At 40.4% G+C, this 19,629-nt stretch overlaps 1 protein-coding gene across 1 annotated transcript; it reads left to right on the top strand.

Annotated features, from left to right (window-relative positions):
• The first annotated feature begins 5,141 nt into the window (after positions 1–5,141).
• AGXT2 (alanine--glyoxylate aminotransferase 2) lies at positions 5,142–19,307 on the top strand. Its single transcript, XM_038124702.1, has 14 exons — positions 5,142–5,241; positions 6,586–6,671; positions 7,047–7,231; positions 7,537–7,660; positions 8,470–8,564; positions 9,651–9,744; positions 10,790–10,883; positions 11,718–11,818; positions 12,891–12,983; positions 13,717–13,849; positions 14,946–15,034; positions 16,482–16,631; positions 16,973–17,071; positions 18,568–19,307. Exons 1-14 carry the CDS (start codon positions 5,142–5,144, stop codon positions 18,682–18,684), a joined length of 1,560 nt encoding a protein of 519 aa, XP_037980630.1. The 3' UTR covers positions 18,685–19,307.
• The last annotated feature ends 322 nt before the right edge of the window (positions 19,308–19,629 follow it).

Below are 19,629 nucleotides of genomic sequence, written 5' to 3'. Positions count from 1 at the left end.
TGTATTTCCAGGTCACTGCGACTGATTGAGCCAATTTTCCAGAGGTGCTTTCATTCTGGATCTCAGCTATGGAGTTTGGTATTTATCAATATTTGCTATTTAGAATTACCTGTTTTCAGCTGAGTTCCTAGGAAGCAAACCTTCCAGTCTCTAAATGAGTAGAAATGGAAAGCCCTGCTCTCAGCTATCTCAAACAGTAGCAGTAAAATCAGGCTCCAGTTCCTGTGGGTGTGGAAAGATAGACTGAATTATAATAATTTTAACAACCTTGTGGCTCAGCCTTGAAAACTATTTTGAAACAAATCAGGGATTTTCTTCATTTTTCTGGTGTATGTCAAGCAGAAAAATAAAGAAAAATGGATGCCTAAATACAAAATACATGGGGATATAAAGAGCTTAAATATCAAAAAAGCATAGAACAGTTTAGGTTGGAAAAGACCTATAAGGTCATAGAATCCAAATGTTAACCTGGTCCTGCCAAGTCCACCACTAAGTGACAGGGAGAGGGACAAGACTGCTCACGTGACAGAACAGAAAAGGAGTACAGTCGTACAGTCACTATAGGATGGTACATGGTAGATGATGAGGGAAAAAATGCATTTTGACTACAGCTGAAAAGAAGGGGGAAGATAAGAAAATAGAAGGGAAAGAAGAATAGACAGTAAAAAATGAGCATTAGTGGAACTGAGAGGAGTGATAAATCAGTTAGTGAGAGGAAAAAAAGGAAGAGAAGAAAATACTTTCATATCAAAAGTGGAAATGTGCACAGCTACCTGGTATAGTCCAAAAGCAGTAAAGCCTTATTGTTGGCAAAATGCTGAAATCAGCTACTACGGATCAGCTGTTTCATATGAGCAGAAAAAGTCCTATACATGAGAAGTGATCATTCATTTTCTACCAGTTACTGGATTTTTCTTCCCCCTATCTGACATTGGTCCCAGGCAAAAACAAAACTTGAAGAGTCAGGCTCAGCATCTGATCTGACACTGCATTTCCTACATTCCTAAGGGAAAAAATCAAGAGAAATAAAGTGCACCACACTGCTTTTATAAACAACCTTCTGTTTTTCACACAGATATACAGGTGAGATTTATTTATCCATTTACATTTTCCCACACATATGTCTACCATTCTTAAGCATTGTTCTGTTTTTATTTAGTATATATAATGCAATGACCTAGAAGCTCCAAGAGAAAAAAAACTTTGGGGATATTACTAAGCAGCCTCTTGGCATTTCTGGGCGTTGTTTCAGTTTGTACCTGTGACAAGGTATCTGTTAATACCTTCCTTAGTTGGAAAGTCTCTATCTTGGTAATAAATTCTGAAAATTACCAAGTTAGGTTTAAAATACATCTCTTCAATATGTTACATTTTTAAGAGGCACTATTATATCTGTTGGAAGTAGTTAAGAAAAATACCTGCATTAGTTGTGTGGCCTCTTAGAGTGCTGATATGTTACAAGCTGATCTTATACTCAAGATGTTGGTGCATAGAGCAGTTAGATATAAAAAGGTCTTTTTTTATATATTCCTCTTTTTGGAAGGTTTCTTGTCTTTTTCTACTCGGCGATGCTGATTGTCTTGGATCTTGACATTATTTAACTACTTTTTTTAACAATGCTGCTTTTGGATCTATTTTTGTGAGCTGCTGAGTACCTTCACCTCATTTTGACATCAATAAACATCGAAAGATTGCATTTCAGTTCCTGCAATGGTTAGTTTTAGAGACTTGTAGCACTGAGTAGAATTTTTAGAGGACGCTGAAAATCATTGTACAAGTGAATTGTAGAAAATTTCCCTTCAGTAGGATGCAAAACTATACATGCCTAGAAAAAGATGTCGTATCATATTTTTTAATATTTGTAATTCTGTAGACTACTCTTTATTCTCATCCCTTTGTCTTTCATACCAAAAGGGAGAGGAAACTACTGCTCAGCTATACTTAGAAAGAGATCCTGGGCTGCTTTAGTGTTGTTTATTTTTCATTTTGGAAAATAATTTTTTCTATTCTGACTACAAAAACAGTTCATCTGATATAATACAACCATCAGTTGTTATATATGGGTTATATTGCTCAGAGATACTCAGCACTATCTTGTTTCTGAAATCTTTTTGTTGTTCTTGTGTATGTTTTCGTCATTGTGTAAGATATAGCAGTACTGAGGACACTGTAATGAAAAAGTACAGCCCAGAAAAAAATATGTTAATCATTAACTAATTGTATTTGTTAAAAATTCTGATGTGGTACTAAGTGAGGGTAAAAGTCTCTGGAACTCCCTTGCCTTTAATTGTGCCAGCAGACTTTCAGAGAAACAAAAATTGCACCTTCTGAATAATATCCAGAATAAACAGTATATTTTCAGCAGAGAAAGAGATGACCCAATACTTAGAGCAAACTTGTTTCCATTTGCATGAACTATTTCATTGGTAGATTTGCAATACAAGCTAGGCATTTTTTCCACTACAGTTTCAAAATTTGTATGCAATGTGGAACATGAGAGGTGATCACAGTGTCATTACTGTAGCAACAGAAAAACTTTAAGCACAATTATTCTATGAACCAGATCGAAATTTTTTTTGTAAATTTCTAAAATACAGGAAGTTGTAAGAATTAGATTTCATATGTTGTATGTACATTCTTTGGAGAATACTGGTATAAAAGTAGTTGCTCAGGAATTCTTCATTGTCTCTAAGTGTATCTAAAGGAAAATGCTTTCAAATACATTTTTTAAGTTCTTAATATTGAAAATGCTGGCTTTACTAGAATCTGTTAGTGTTTTCACTTGTAAGATCAATATTGTTATGAGGTCTGCAGCTTTCTGATGAATTTTTTGATCTTTTGTCATTGTAAAATCTCTTTGCAGTGTTGTTAGCATTTCAGTTTAATAAAAATTCGTGAATAAAATTCCAAGATTCTGTATTTCTTCATGATTAGAAACACTTCTACCATATAATCTAAAGAAAGAAAAAGGAAAATCCAGGCATCCAAGACACTCTGTAGGGCAGGATTCTGCTGTCCTCCATGGGGAAAGCTAAATGATAGATATTTAACCAATTTTGGTGCACTATTGAACAAGGTAACACAGATGGCTCATATGCCAGGTCACAACTTTTACATTTCTATATGGCTCTTCATGTTGATTTAAATCATATTTATCATTGAAATTCAGGGATTTGTTTAGCAAAGGTAAAGTTTGATCAAGAAAGGTTGAGGGTTGGGGTAGTCCTAAAGTGTGTAAGCACTGCCTTGGTTACTAGAGGGTATTAATCTCTGACACTTTGCACCAACATTGTGCAGTTTTCCTGCAAAACTAGGGCTGCCCCCCAGGCTACCTGTGGTCAGCCTTCTACCTTAGGAGCAGGCAGGGTCATCAAAAGCAATGTGAAATACCTCTCACTGCCAACTGTGTCTAGTTAAACTGTGTGCCAATTTCCATTTCAGGAAATGCTGCCTTTACCCTTGATTCTTAAGTATTACAAGGATGTTCTGCTTTTGGCCAGAGCAGAGTTAATTTTCCCCACAGTAGCTGGGGCTGTGTTTTGGATTTGTGCTGAACACAGAGATGATAATAGAGATGTTTTTGTTGTTGCTGAGCAGAGCTTACATTGAGCCATGGCCTTTTCTGGGTGCGGGGAGGCTGAGGGGAGACACAGATGGGACAGGTGACCCCAGCTGACCAGACGGATATTCCAGACCATGTGACATAATGCTCAGTGTGAAGTAAAGACTGAGTAAAGACAGGGCATTTGGAGCGATGGCATTTGTCTTCCCAAGTCACCATTACATGCAACAGGCCCTGCTCCCCTGGAGATTGTTGAACTCCTGCCTGACCATGGGACATGGTGAATTAATTCCTTTTGCTTTGCTTGCATGTGGCTTTTGTTGTTCCTGTCAAACTCTCTTTATCTCAGCCCAAGGGTTTTCCAGCTTTTACCCTTTCCTTCCTCTCCCCATTCCCACTGGTGAGGGACTGAGTGCATGGCTGCCCGGGGCTTGGCTGATGGCATGTAATGGAGGAAGGAAATACAGCTTCCCCCTTCTCCCATCCTTGTAGGAGGTTGTGCTACACCTCTTTGCTGACACAACCAAAACAAGGGAATAAATGGGTCATCAGCATAAAGAGGTTAACCCTCTCAGCATATCTGCCTTTTTCTCCCCATCCACTCAGATGTATTTAACATAACACAATTCACAAAATCACATACTGAGTCAGGTTGAAGGGCACCACAGTGGGTGATCTGGTTCAAAACCCCTGATCAAGCATCACCCCAGAAGACACAGCAGAGGGCTTCATCCAGACAGTTCTTGACTATCTTCAGCGAGGGAGACAGTCTTCTTTACTGTGTGCGTGATTGTGCTCTTCCACTGCACAATCACACACACAGTAAAGATTTTTCTTATGTTCAGGTGGGAATCTCTGTGCATCAGTTTCTGCCTGCTGTCTCATGTCCTGCTGCCTGGTACCACTGAGCAGAGCCCAGTCCCTGCTCTGACCCCTCCCTGCCGTCACTGACAGACACTGATGGGGTCCCCTCTCAGTTATCCCTTTTCAAGGGTGAACAGGATCGATTCTCTCAGCCTTTCCACATCAGAGAGATGCTCCAGCACCTTGATCACCTTTATAGCTCTCTGCTGGACTCACTCCAGGAGTTCCATGTCTTTGTTGTGCTCCAGAGACCAGCAGTGAGCACAGGCTCCTGGTGGGACCTCACTAGAGCTGAGTGGCAGGGCAGGATCACCTCCCTTGAATTTCTGGCAGTGCTCTTCCAAAGGCATCCCAGGATTCTGTTGGTCCTGGCCACACAGGCTCATGGCTGGTTCATGCTAGCTCCTGCTCAGTTTGGTGTCCACCAGGACCCCCAGGTCCTGCTCCCCAGAGCTGTTTTCCAGCTGTTTTCCAGAAGGTTGTTCCTCCCCAGGTGCAGGACGCTGCATTTTCCTGTGTTGAATTTCAGAGAGTTCTTCTCTGACCATCTCGCCAGCCTGAGAGGCTCTTCTGAAGGGCTCACAGTCAAACTGTGTCAGAAGAAGACTAGGGATGGGACAGCGCAGGGTGACATTAAGGGGACAGCACGCCATGACACCAGAAGATCATCACGGGATGACACTAGGGGACATGAGCATGGGATGACATCAGGCGAATGGCATGTGATGACACCGGGGGGACAGCAGCACACGTGTCGGGGCGGTGCCGCTGCCCGGGGCGGCCGGACATGGCGGTGCTGCGGCGGCTCGGCGGCGGTGAGGGCGGGGGCGGCCGTGAGGGCGCGGCGGCGGGGGCGCGGGGGGCGCGGTCCGGGGGCTGCCGGAGCTGGGCCCCGCTCCGTGCAGCTCGGGAGGGATGGCAGCGCCGTGCCTGTACGCGGGGTGGAGGCACTTTCGGTGTAGCTGCAAGTCCCTTGGGAAGAGTTCCAAGGGTAGAACTTCCCTAACTCATGAGTTTTCAACTACTTTTTTGAGACTGGAGTCTTGTAGATTCTATATTCATTAGTGCTGTAAGTTGTCGTGAGGGAAGTGACATTGTGTCTAATTAACAAATGTGTAACTCTCAGTCGATAGTGTTCTAGGTGCAGAAATAGAGTCTCTTGAAGTAACTCCTCGCAGAATCACAGGATGGGTCAGGTTGGAAGGGAACACAGTGGGTCATCTGGTCCAGCCTCCCTGCTCCAGCAGAGCCATCCCAGAGGCCTTGGCACAGGATTGTGTCCAGAGGGTTCTTGAATATCTCTAGTGAGGGAGACTCCACAACCTGTCTGGGCAATCAGGTGCCTCTTTCTGATACCTGCAGAATTGCATGGGCAGATCAATGAAAGGCAGGACGGTGTGATGTTCCCAGGATTTTGGAGCAAGGATAGAAAATGGCAGCTGGAGTTGTCAGGGTCCTAAGCACAGCTTGTGTCCCCTGAACAGCCTCCCCCAGAGCTGTACCCCTTGCCCAGGAGCCCTGTTTCATTTCTGCCCTGAGCCTTCAGTCCCTGCCTCAGCTGAGCCACGAGCCTTGCCACCAGCCCAGCCCTGGCTCTGTCTCCAGGATGGACTTTGCACTTCTGCTGTAGCCCTTTGTCCAGCCCTGCCTCTGGCCCCATCTGCTGCTGCTCCTGCCTGGGCTCCCTGGGTGAACCCTGGACCTGACTCAGCCCCATTTATGCGGGGCATTCTCGGTGAGCCCTGCTTTGTCCACCTCGTTCAGGTCTGTTGGGCCTCTGCCCTTCTCCCTGGGAGCGGTGCCCATGCTGCAGTATCCCTGAGCACCTGACTATGGAGCATTCACCCACTGCTTCCAGATAAGAACTTGTATTAGAAATAGGTTTTATTTTTAAAATAAAAATCATTCTTCTGTCAAAGCAGAAGTCTATGTGAAACTGAAAACTTGAGTTTTAATGGGTGAAACATAAACACTTTTCTTTTAAAATTACATATATTCTGCCTCTTACTTATTTTTCCCCAAAGAAAACTTCTCAGACCAAAAAACCGTCCAAAACTTTCTGTGACTGTAGCTCATGCGTTCCATGAACAAGCTTATTGAGCAAATCTTTTAGGTGTGTAGTTTGCCAAGTGTTTCATAATTCTCTTACTATTTTATAGTTGCCTTTAGGCAGCAGAAATGGAAAAGTTCTGTCTCCACGCAAGCAAAAATGCCTCCTTGTGATTTTGTACCTGAAAAATATGAAGTAAGTCATGCATACTACACTGAATTAAATAAAGCTTCATTCCTGGGTTTGGGTGATAGGTTCATCTGCTAAATATGATTATGAAATTTGCTTCTTTGTGCACAGCCAAACTGCTACAGCTAGGATATAACCTGTAGACATACCTGTGTGACAAATCTGTAATTTAAAAACATTCAGGAAAGAGGTATGTGCAGAACAGCAGCTTTATTTCAAAAAGCTGAATTTCAGAGGTTTGTAGAACAGCCTTCTATGTGCCAGAATCTGTTACGATCTTGATCCTGTAGACAGCTGTGTAATCCATGTGCTCCACAACAACTCCATGAGTCTGGATCTTTGGAAGGCATGGATGGATACTGACTGTTTTATTCCACTCAGTCCTATCCATATGAACGCGTGCAGAAGATCCGTGAACAAAATATTGCGCCTTCACTGCGAACGTATTACAAGAAGCCATTGCTGCTGCACCAGGGACATATGCAGTGGTTGTTTGATCATGAGGGACGAAGATACCTTGATCTCTTTGCTGGAATTGTCACTGTCAGTGTTGGACACTGTCACCCGTAAGTATGCTGCTTTTTGATTTATGGTATAAAATCCAGGAAGAGACACCCATGCTTGTTTTGTGCCTCATTAATCTGCAGCACTGTGAGCCTAAAACCGGAATATAACTTACTGAATTGTCATGTGTCACAGTTCAGTGTCTGCTACATTTTGAAGAATTCATTAATTTAGTCTCCTTGTTCCTCCGTCTGGCACACGGTGCAGCATCTGCGTTTGCAGAATCAATAGCACAGAGGTATGTGCATGTATGAGTGAGGAGTCTGTGTGGAATTCAATCCCTTTGTCTCTCCCTTGCTACATGCAGGAAGGTAACTATGGCTACCCAGAAGCAGCTGGCTCGCCTGTGGCATACCACCAACATCTACATGTACCCAGCAATCCACGAGTATGCGGAGAAGCTAACTTCTCTTTTTCCAGATCCACTGAAGGTAAATTGCTTCTGACAGGAGCAGGGGCTGGTGAAGTGGGTCTCTGTTTATAAGAAGTATTTATTAAATAATTGAGAGCCATGATATCTCTAGAGAGAAAATCTGTATAGGGAATACAGAGTGTCAGTTAAAGAGCACAAGGGTCCTCAGGGCCTTTTCTTCAGACACAGCTGTAGACAAGCATAATAACCCCATTTCTGTTCTGTTTGTTTTCTCCCTTCACTTGTCACTGTGAAGAGGTTTAAAAATTACTTTTAAGGAACAGAGAAGATGTTTACTATTCTGACATATAGCTGGCCTTAATTTTCTTGATCTCGTGAAAATCCACAGTGAAAATTGTTTGACAGTATTTTGTGTAGTATATGTAAATGCTTACTGACATTTAAATAGATAAACCACAAAATTGTCATGTTTCATATTTACTGAAAGAAATATAATTTTTGTTTTCAGGTAAAATAAATTAGTGATAAAATGAAATTGGGCTAGCAGAAGAGTATGAAGCTATTGCAATCTTAAAGATGGAAGGAGAGTAAAAAAAAAAATTTAAATGTCCTGCTTAGTTTGACCCAACACTTTAATTTCTTTCTATCAGAAATTCATTTTAGGAAAACCTGTAAACTGAAAGCTTTTGAGATTTTTCTGTACCCTCCCAGAGCACATCAGTTGGATCTTTGTTCTCATCTGTAGCATGAGGGCAACACTGTGGCAGTGCTAGGCTAGAATTCATCATGTTACCAAGGGATGTGATCTGATGCTGAAGAAGAAGGAGGTGTTTTTGTGCTGTACTGATCCCAGGTGTTCTCCCACAGGTGGTTTATCTCACCAACAGCGGGTCAGAAGCCAATGATTTAGCTATGTTCATGGCAAGGCTGCACACTCGTAACTTCGACATCATCTCTCTCAGGTAATGCCAACGCAGCTTCACAAAACTACTGTGTGTATGGGATCACTCTCTACGTGCCTAAAACAAGAAATAACTGAGAACTCTTTCACCCCAGGTCTGCAGAGGAGAATGCTATAAAATTACCTTATTTGACAAAGAGGAGTAAATCAGGAGCTGAAGTTTTTGTACAGCATGTTAGGACTAGTTTGCAATTAAAATGCAACCTGCAATTTTTGCCAGTGTTACCTAGAAAATAATCTGATGTCTGTGTTCAGGGTGTGCTTTGGTAGACTTTTGTTCATGGCAAGACAAAGACTGAGCAACTGCTTCATTCTTCCTCCATTTCCCTTCTGCAGTGCCCCTGTGGGTGCAAAGGTACCTCTGGAACAGCAGTGCAGTGAACCTCAGCAGGGAACTGCTCTGCCTGGGAGATGATTTTTGTTTTGTTTGCTTTGCTGCCTTGTTATTCTGTCAGGGCCCTGAACCACAGTTCACTGCACAGGTACACAAACAGCTCTTCTGGCTTAATGGCAGGGATGGATGTGGGTTGAACACCAGTACACTGTAAACACAGTGTAAACAGTTCACTTTCTGTGCAGCCCAGGGGGCCTCAAATATTAGAATAAAAGGCCATGTTAATGAAGAGCTGTATTTTTTTGTTACTGTGTTCAACAGAACATTGGGTACCTACCTTGCTTGTGTATCCTCAGTAACCAATTTTGATTTGTATATAAAACTGACAGCAAACCACCATGATTGGCAACACCTGTTGGAGACAGCAGCTGTTTCCAAGATTCAAAAGACAGAGATGTTTTCTCTGTAGGGATCAGGTGCTACAGCAGAATTTCATGAGGCACTGTCTGAATTACTGTTGGTTCCAATCATTGTACTCATCTCCTCTCAAACATTTCTTCACTGTTTTTATATTTGAAATAGCAGAGTCAAAAGGCAGAGTGAAAAATGGCTGTGGGAATCTTAGTTTCCGTGCAATAATGCACATTTTCACCAACAATTTGTATCTCAGAAAAATGTCTTCTCAGAACTGATATTGCTCCAGACAGTTCTTGGAAATGAGTGATGTTGATCTGCTTTGTTTTTTTTGAACAGAGGAGGATACCACGGAGGCAGCCCTTACACGCTGGGCTTGACGTCTCTGACTCCTTATAAGCATGGTGTTGCCAATGGCTTTGGCTGTACAACTGTGAGAATTTTTTTTTTAATTTTTTTTAAAATAATCTGGGTGACTAACAGTTTTAGTATTTCAGCAATTGCTATGTTTTCTGCTCTTGCTATGTTTTCTGCAGTTTTGATTAGTGGCTTTATGGCCACTAATCAAAACTGCAGTGTAGCAGTTTCTGCTGTGTAAATTCAACAAGAGCCAGAGTCCCCTTTTCTTCTATGTATAGTTTCTTAGGCTAATTTGGAGTTAGGACAGCCATAACATGAGTGATCCATGATTTGCAGTTCTTTAGTCATGCTTGATGCTTGCATGGGAGTCTGTGTAAGGAGCAAAATAATATTCTGAACCCCTTTTTTCAAGTTTGTTTTGGCAGATCTGTGCAAAGCTGCTTTCAGTTGGTCTGGAGCAGATCCTTCACTATAATGAATGGGAATCCTATTTCAGCAAGACAGGAGACACATCTGTTAAGGAGATCCACTGAGGTTAAATGGCAGTATGTTGTGCCCTTGCCCTTAAGCAGATTGGAGTAACTTTCTGTCAAGAAGCCACTATTGCTGTCTCCAATAGTTACAGGTGACAGCTCAGCCACATTATTAACCATAGGAAGGCTCATTTACAGCAGCTTCCCAGCCTGTCTCAGTGAGAGCCCAAACTCATGTGGTACTTCATCAGCAGCAAGGATTAGAAAGCTGGAGTTGTCTCTGTTAGATCTGCCTGCCTCACTCTGCAGATTTTGTTCATATTTCAGATTACCAAAATACTACCAGCAACTCTTAAAATGCTGGCATTACCTTTAGATAACCAATATCCTGACTAAGAATGAAAAAAGGAATAAAAAATCAATTGAGTGGCTATTGCTGGAACAGTCTAAACTTTTTGGTTCCAAAACTGTCTTGGTTATTTGGTGTTACTCCCCAAGTTACTCCTACTTCACACAAGTTCCTTGAACTTGTGTTTGCCCTTGACACTAACAGCTGTTTTTCTGTTTTGCCATTAGTCGTTAGATCAAAAGATCTCTTAGAAAGGTGCCATCAAATCTGTAGCTATTTTCTTTTATGCCTGACAGACAATGTTACCAGATGTTTTTCGTGGTCCATGGGGAGGCAGCCATTGTAGAGATTCTCCAGTGCAAACTGTTCGAAAATGCAGCTGTACTGAAGGTTGGTCCATGACAAAAAATTTTGTATTACGAAATACTAGAGGGCTGTGAAAATAGGTTATAGTTACCTCCTCAAGCAAAGTAGATGTCTGGTTAGGTTTTGCAAGGTTGACATCCAAAAAAATATTGCAGAGAATCTCAGGACCCTGCATCCCAATGGGAAAAATATGGGACAGATGACACCACATTCTCAGATTTCTTCTTGAAATCCCAGTGTTTGTTTCCAGTATTTGTCATTATCAGCTCTGGAAGCTGTGGAACTCACTTCAGCACATCTGAAAGAACAGAAGTGTTGGTGGTCTTTTTTGTGGTTTCTGAAGTCCTGACAGCTTTCCAGCTTTTGTATTGGATTAAGGCAAATAGTAAGGACAACCAGCAATAGGTAGAGGTCTTACACAGGGCAAGATGTTCCATACGCAACACAGTGTGAAATCTCCTCCACTGCTCTGCAGCTAACAACAGTTCCAATCAGTTTTTCTGCTGTTTCAACAAGCACTTTTTATTATTTTATTTCATATGCACACGTAACAGAATGGTTTGTTTTTAGCTTTGCCATCCCTAGTGGATGGCAGCATTAGCCATACTAATTGCTCTGTTATTTATTTAAGCACAGACTCTATCCTCCAGAATCCTTCTACCTGCACTAACCATGGAGTATATATTTACTAGAAGAGATTCTCTCCTTTAATGTTTAGCTTTTTATTATTCTTTTGAGAGGTGGTATTTACCATGCAGTCATACAACGCTTGTTGCTTAGATGCATAGTTTTATGTTTTGAAGATAGTTTTGTGTCATATTAAGTAAATTCCCTTCAAACTGTTTCCCCTGTAAACAGGTGCATGTCTTGCAAAAGACCAGTACATAGAACAGTTCAAAGATACTCTGAATACCTCAGTGCCCAAGACAGTTGCTGGATTTATTGCTGAACCAATCCAAGTAGGTAGTTTGCCATTTCTCAGTTGTGATAGCACAAGTAGTGTGAAATACTCAAATCTGATATTCTTTAGCTGCAACCTGAACATAGATGTTTGCTGATTCTTACTATGATTTTGTAATGCTTTAAACGCATTAAATGTTTGAAAGATTGGATGCACTGCCTTCAAATTTCAGCTTTTGTCACTGACTTCAATGGAACTAGAATTTTTCTTGTGAAATTAAAGAATTTATCATGATCAGAATCATGATTAAACATACACATTTTTTTCTGCATTTAAATAGTGAGTGTGATGCATGTTATGGTTTGGTTTCTATTATCTCCTTTCAATTTTCATTACTATTTCTGTAAACTTTTAACTCAACCCCCCTTCTCCCTCTTTTAGTCCTGTTGTCCATTATATTTTTAACAGCTGTCCATCAACTGATAGCCGCAGGATTCATTATCCTTATGTTTCACCCTACATTCACAATTGCTTTACATGTGGTTCTTCAATAGGAAAAATTGAGATCTTATTCCGGGCAAGAGAAACATTGTGAGAACTGTGACTGCAAGGGAAAACTGGAGCAGTTCTCAGGTTTTTGCTGTTTTCTAAGTACTTACGTACTTGAGTCTAAAAAGCTGTTTGGGTCCAGGTGGAGGGAAAGATTGAATTTCCAAGGCAAATGCAAGCTGTCAAAGTAAAAAGACATTGAGGAGGCCATGTTCTAAACAAATTAACCAAAGAAGGAATATGAATTCTCTGGTCAGCTTCCTCAGCAAACAGTTCCTGGGTTTTGCTGTGTGTAGATTTTCATGGTCCTTGTTTCAGCAATTTATTGTTAATTGACTTGGTCTTACAGTGATTATGGCCTCACAAACATTCCTGCCAGCACAACTAGCGGAACAGCAGGCAGCACTGTGGAATGGGAATGCATGATCTGAGTAGGAGCTTTCTGAATTGGTTTCATTGCTGGAGCCAGAAGCTTGTAACAGCAGTCCTGCTGCTACCTGAGAGCTGCTAGGTTTTTTTCCTCAAGTAGAATTCCTGTTTCATTGTTTATTCCTGAAAACATTGTGTTTCTCTCTTGGCAGGGTGTTAATGGAGCTGTTCAGTATCCAAGAAATTTCTTAAAGGAAGCTTATCAGCTTATACGGGAAAGAGGGGGCCTTTGCATTTCAGATGAAGTGAGTCAGATTTTTTTACGTAAGAATTCTAGAGTGGGGTACTTCTGAAAGTTATCATAAAAGAATCCAGGTGAAGCCTGGAAATAATCTAAGTGAAATGTGATCCACTTCATAACTTAACTTTAACACAGTGTTAACTGCATCATTCCAAGCATAGGAGCCTCCCAGTTTTTGCTGCCTTTTTGCTCATTTTGGACAAAGGTAATATTTGTAGCAGACTTCAGTCCTTATCTTCTGGGAGCAGTAAATTTACACAAATATGCAACAAATAGCAACAAGTAGTAACAAATGCTACTTGTGATGGAAGACTTGTCAAAACAACCCTTCCTTTTATGAGTGTTGTTGACAGACATAGAATACAGAAGAGACTTGATTGCCGTACCTCTGAAAATATGTTTTAGAAGTAGAATTTTCTTAGCTAAAACAATACTAAAATAGTATTAAATGCTTTAAATGCTTTTCATTGCTTCTCCACTTTGAAATGGATGCTGCATCTTATTTGTGCATCTCACCAGGCCTAAGACATGATGACATATTATCACATGAAAGAAAAACCCAATTATAGTAAATAGCATCTTGTGTAGAACCATCTGAATAAGGGTCCTAATACAAGTTGACTCCAGATATAGTTGCTGTTTAATGCAAATCAGTAACAATAGAAACACAAGAAAAGGAACAATATCATTAAGTGTGAGAAAGTGATGGGTGTTTCTCTGAATTTTTCCTTTGAAAGGTACAAACAGGATTTGGACGCACAGGCAGCCATTTCTGGGGGTTTCAAACACATGGTGTAGTCCCTGACATCGTTACTTTGGCAAAAGGAATTGGTAATGGTTTCCCAATGGCAGCTGTTGTTACAACAAAAGGTATAAGTGTTCTGTTCCACTGTGATCTGAAACAGAGTAATTGCAAAATATAATACAAAATAATTACTGGTGGAGAGATGTGTGTTTAAAAAGCTGAATGTTACTTAAAACTTTATCTCAATCTATTTTGTGAGAAATGAGTTGGATCCTCATTGCTTCACTTGTTTCACCACATGCACTGTATCAGTACAAAGCTGTTTTTAAATGGATTTAGTTGTATAACTGAAGCAGGAATGAACATGTGAGTGGTTTGTACAGCTGGTAAAAGAGCCTGGAAATCCTCACTGAATTCACTGTTTTACTGATAAATATACTGTGAATAAATAGGGCAGGACGTTACCCAGCTGCTTGATTCCTACAAATGGCAGGCTCAATCTAGTGAGGAAAATCTGTAGATAGCAGGTGAGAACATATGTTAGAAGCATGACTTTTAAAATAAGTTTTGTTTTGGTATCTGCTAGGCAGTATAATTTTTGGAAATATATTTTGCACAGACTGGTTTCAGGAAATCTTGCTGTGTTGTCTCCAGTAGAATCATAGTTAAACCACAGCAAATGAAATTGTTGTTACAGCAACAAATGTTTAAAGCAATTCAGTACAGTTACCAAACAAGGCAGAAGAGGCCACCAAGATGATCAGAAGGGCAGAGCACCTCTCCTAAGAAGAAAGGCTGAGAGAATTTGGATTGCTGAGCCTGGAGAAACTTTGGGGTGACCTATTTTGGCCTTCCAGTGTAAGAATAATGGAGAGGGACTTTTTGGAAGAGCATGGAGTAACAGGACAGGGAGGAATGGCTTTAAACTGAAAGATTAGGTCTAGATTTTATATGAGGAAAAAACTCTTTACTGTGAGGGGGGTGAGGCAGTGGCATAGGTTGCCCAGAGAAGCTGTGGATACCCCATCCCTGGCAGTACTCAAGGCCAGGCTGGATGGGCCTGTGAGCAACCCAGTCTGGTGGAAGGTGTTCCTGGCCACAGCAGAGGGGTTGAAACTGGATGATCTTTAAGGTCCCTTCCAACCCAAACTATTCTGTGATTCTATGATTCTGTGATTCTATGAACTGAAGGAGTAACCGGTGTTGTTCTTTTTCTTTTAGAGATTGCCAGTTCCTTGGCTCAAAACCTTCACTTTAATACGTTTGGAGGAAACCCTTTGGCCTGTGCAGTTGGAGCTGCAGTTCTTGACGTAGGGAGAACATTACATTAATTTATCTGTACCACAAGGTCTTTGTATCAAAAGATGAAAGTTGCACATATAAGTTTCTATGTGGGCAATTTTTAAAATAACTAAGTAAAGTGCATAAACATATGCATGTATACATGCATGGCCAGTGTGTCCCATACACAAGAAAAAATCCTGATTAATTTAATTGCAATAATTTTCAGATCTCTAGAGGGAACAGGAGCCCTATAGTTATGACTTCAGAATCATCTTTATCTCCCTTGGGTTCTCTACTTTGTTAATAAAATTGTAGGAGAGTACTTACTCAAAAGCCTTAGCTAATTCTTTCATAGCACTACACAAATCCACAGCTAAGAAAATCTATTTTTATTAGCAAAATTTTACTTTATGCTTTATGCTTTATGCTTACATTATGCTTTTACCTTATGCTTAAAAAACCTTAATGGCCAGGCAGTTACAAATACCTAAGGTAAAAAAATCCATATGGAAAAAAAATTACCTCATGAAAAATAAAATAGAAAAATGTGCAACATATTTCACTTATTATCTAGTAGAAAATTAGTCAGTGAGTAGTAGGTCACTATTACAAATCAATTTGTCTTGATTATGCACAGAACATTCATTCCTGAAGCTCACTTCATTACAGCAGACTCTGTTTCTATTCATGTCACTTTCCTGAGTGGTTTGGGGGTTTAAGCTATTAGTAAAATGGATGATTGTATAAAGAACCCATGTTTTGGCATTTTTCAACTCTGAAATAACTTGGAGACTGGCTCTGAAATAATTCCAAGGAAGTTGTTCGAGTCAGGAAGAATAAAATGGAGTTGAAAGAAAAAGAAAAAAAAAAGTAGAAACAACCACTTTATCTTCTGTAATTATTTTTAAATGTAATTTTTCTAAATGCAGATGTTAGGTTCATCTAATGGTTTGTGTGTAGGTGCCAGTATGTGCCTGCAAATTAGAACTCTGATTAAGGAGGTCAGTGTAAAGAATGAAGAAAAGATTGTTATTAAAAAACATGTTGTTGCTAAATATAATACAGTATTCAAGCTGTTCCCTGCCTAATACACACAGATAAATCTAGTCAAATTGTATTCTTCTCATGCTACTGAAAAAAAATAGAATATTCTGGTAAGATTTTGAAAATAATCCTTCTGGTCAGGTATTTTCTGGTTACAAGTACATGTGAGCAGGAATTACTGGATTAAATGTAAGTATTAAGAAAAATGTGAAAAGTGCCACAGAAATATCAAAGTATTATGTGCAATTGTATTCTGATGCTGTGAGGATCACAGCAGTGATGTGATGAGTCCTTCTAAATGTGAGCAGTGAGGTAGTCAAGGAACATAGCAAGGAAGTGAGATAAATATAGTGTCAAATTCAATGGGGATTTACAGAATGTGTTGAAAGCCTTTCCTACAACACTGTCATGGTACTTCATTTTAACCAGGCTATTGAAGAAGACGGTCTACAAAAAAATAGTGAGGTTGTGGGGACATACATGCTGCTGGAGTTGGCTAAACTACGGGATAAATTCGAGATTGTTGGAGATGTCCGTGGCAAGGGACTTATGATTGGAGTAGAAATGGTGACAGATAAGGTCAGTGATTTCTTCATTCCTTTCCATTTACAGTGCCATTGAAGGTTTTATCACATTTTATTTTAGTTGAAATAATAGAAATATTTCCTGTTGAAAAGCAGACAGTGCAGTGGGAAAACATTGCTCTGGCTAAAAATGAGGCAGAACATTCCATCATTCAGCTATTTCACAAGCTTTGAGTAAACAGTGGCATGCACCTTAACTGCACAGGCTCTTGAGAGCTTCTAAGCAGCCAACATTTTCAGCTAGAGCTGGGATTTATTGGAGAAACTGGAATATACATCTTTGTCACAGAATCAATTCAGAATATCTGAGTGAAGTTTAGTATTTCCTTTCCTTAGGACAGTCGACGCCCTCTTCCAGCTGAAGAAATCAATCAGATCTGGGAGGACTGTAAAGACATGGGGGTTCTGATTGGCAGAGGAGGGCTCTACAGCCAGGTACTGAACCTCTGGTTATAAATAAAGTTTATTTTCTATCCTTGTGAACTACATCCCTGCTGCTCTCAAGTTAAATTAATTTAGTATACTAAATAGACTAGAAATGTATACTATTAGGAGCTATCTCTGTTTAATGTTGCTTATTTTAAAACTGGGCAGAAACTATATGATTCTTTTCAAATATTCTGAACAAGCTCAAAGCTTGGAGTTTTCCTTCAGAGGGACAACTTCCCCCAGAAAACCAAGGTACTACAATCTATGCAATTTAGAAGAACTCAGCAATACTCAGGACCAAGTCTTTGCACAGTTTAGATTATTATTATTATTATTGACACATCAGTACAAAACTAGTAGTTCTGAGTCTGAGGAGCTGGTAATGTTCTAATTGTATGGTAATTAAAGGGAAAAAAAATGGTGTTGACAGCAAGTTCAGCAACAGCACAGAAGAGAGACTTGGATGTGAAGGCCATCAGCCCACAGCAGCTGACAGTGTACTCCATGTTGTAGCCAGGAAACTGCACCAGCTCCCTGCAGCACTTAGTTAATGGCAGAGAATTGCCTCAGGGCTGGCCCAGTCAGTGAAGCCTTCTGACACAGAGGAGGCAGCTTCCACGTGAGATGGATGGAGGGTAGCTAAAATAAATCAGACACTATGTCTGTCACCTCATCAGTCCTTCCCTAAGTCACAGACCAGGAGGCAGGTAATGAGCTGAAGCTCAGAGCAGTAAACTCTCATTCTGTCTGATAAGAGGGCTGTTTACCTGTGAGTGTTTGCTTCAGCAGGGGCTGTGGGTGGGAAAGCCCATTACTCCACTCTTCCTGTATTAAGTCCCATGACATGATGCCAGAAAAATCTGAAATTTAAGATTCTTATGGAAAATAAATACTCTTGGAAACATAGATCAAACATTCAGATTTAAGAGACTATGTTCTTGAAAGTGTAGCTGTACATACAAGCCTTCCTGATCAACATGCTTTCCAGCTACAGCACCCTAACTGCAATATAGTATTTAATGATTCATTCATAATGCATTCTCTTAAAAGCCTTTAAAAACAGCCTATAATAAAACAGCAAATCGGCTGACACAATGCGAGAGCCTGCCACTCTCAGCAGATACTACTTTTCCCTGTGGTAGAGCTGCAAGAAAGGAAAATACGTCTGTCTCTGTTCTTTCTTTGTACAAATCCATCTGAGATTTTACTCTGTCTCCGTCTGCCGAAACAGAGCTGCAGACACGACCCACTCTACTTAGGTCTTTAGTGGAGGCAGTTAGGTTATCAAGAGGGGGTCATGAGTCAGATGCAATTCAGTGCAGTCAAGTTCAAAATTGCTCCACTTCAGAGTACATTTATCATAAGCCTCAGTGCCTGCACTGCTGTTCTCCTTTTTTCCTCACTTTTTTGGGGCGGGAGTGCTGACCCAGATAAGCTGCTTGAAACCATATTCTTTCCATACAATTTGAGCATTTCTTTTTCGTTTTGTTCTCTCTCCTCAGACATTCAGAATTAAGCCTCCTATGTGCATTACTAAGAGGGATGTCGACTTTGCTGTGGAAGTATTTCGTTCTGCTTTACAGAGACACATGGAAAGAGCAGCTGCAAAAGAGAATTGATTTGTTTCTTTACATGAGAGGCACACACAATCCCTGATACTTGCAACCCAGACTGGGCACTAATCTACCCTGGAAAACAAAATCACAGTGTGACAATTACATGCTTGTTCAGTATCATAAGAGCATTCTGACAGATACAGTGTTCAACAAAGGATATGGTGTAATCCATTTTGTAAATCTACAGTTCGCTTCTACAGTGCTGATTTGTATGAACTGCACACCTATTTTGCCATTATCAAAAAAACCCTGACTGGATTAACAGCGCATCAAATGGAGAGGCAGGCATATGTTCTTCTTTCCCCTGTGAAAATCCTATCAAAATCAGTAATTTTTAGAAAGAGTGACAGGAAGAGTTGGGAAAGAAATTTCAGAGTTAAAACTGTTTACCCTGCCTACAAGGACACACTGTAATTAGAGCATTACAAAAAGTTTGCAGACAGTTGAGATGTTTCTAATTACAGTAATTATTTTTATTATGGGGATAAGAAATCCAGTCATCACTCTCTCCAAAAAAACACTTCTCTTTTCCTCCTGCTGCTTTTGGGATTGCACAGCACACCCATTAATCATTTTGTAAAGGTGCAAACTCTGAAAGGTGGAATAAAATGTTCTTTCTTACATAATCACTTTTTAATGTGTAAGGTCATTGCTTCCTTCAGTTTCCAATAAAAAAAAACAGTTGTTGTGCACAGTCAGCAAGAACTGTACACTTACAATTTTACTTCTATTTCAATTTTAATATTGGAAAAATTCCTTGACCCAATAAAGTACCATGTCAAGTTGGGGGAAGGAGAGTATTCTGCCAGTACTTCAGAAGAACTGCTAACAGAGCATCAGTACCTCTCCAAATCCTACTCCATGGGTCCTAAAGAATATTGTACAGCCTTTGCTGAGCACTGCCTTCTCCAACTCCTGTGTACAAACCAATTCCACTCCAAAATCAGG

Source organism: Motacilla alba, chromosome Z (assembly GCF_015832195.1).
Source record: "Motacilla alba alba isolate MOTALB_02 chromosome Z, Motacilla_alba_V1.0_pri, whole genome shotgun sequence".
NCBI classification, from domain to species: Eukaryota; Metazoa; Chordata; class Aves; order Passeriformes; family Motacillidae; genus Motacilla; species Motacilla alba.
This window is presented reverse-complemented; position numbering and strand designations above follow the sequence as displayed.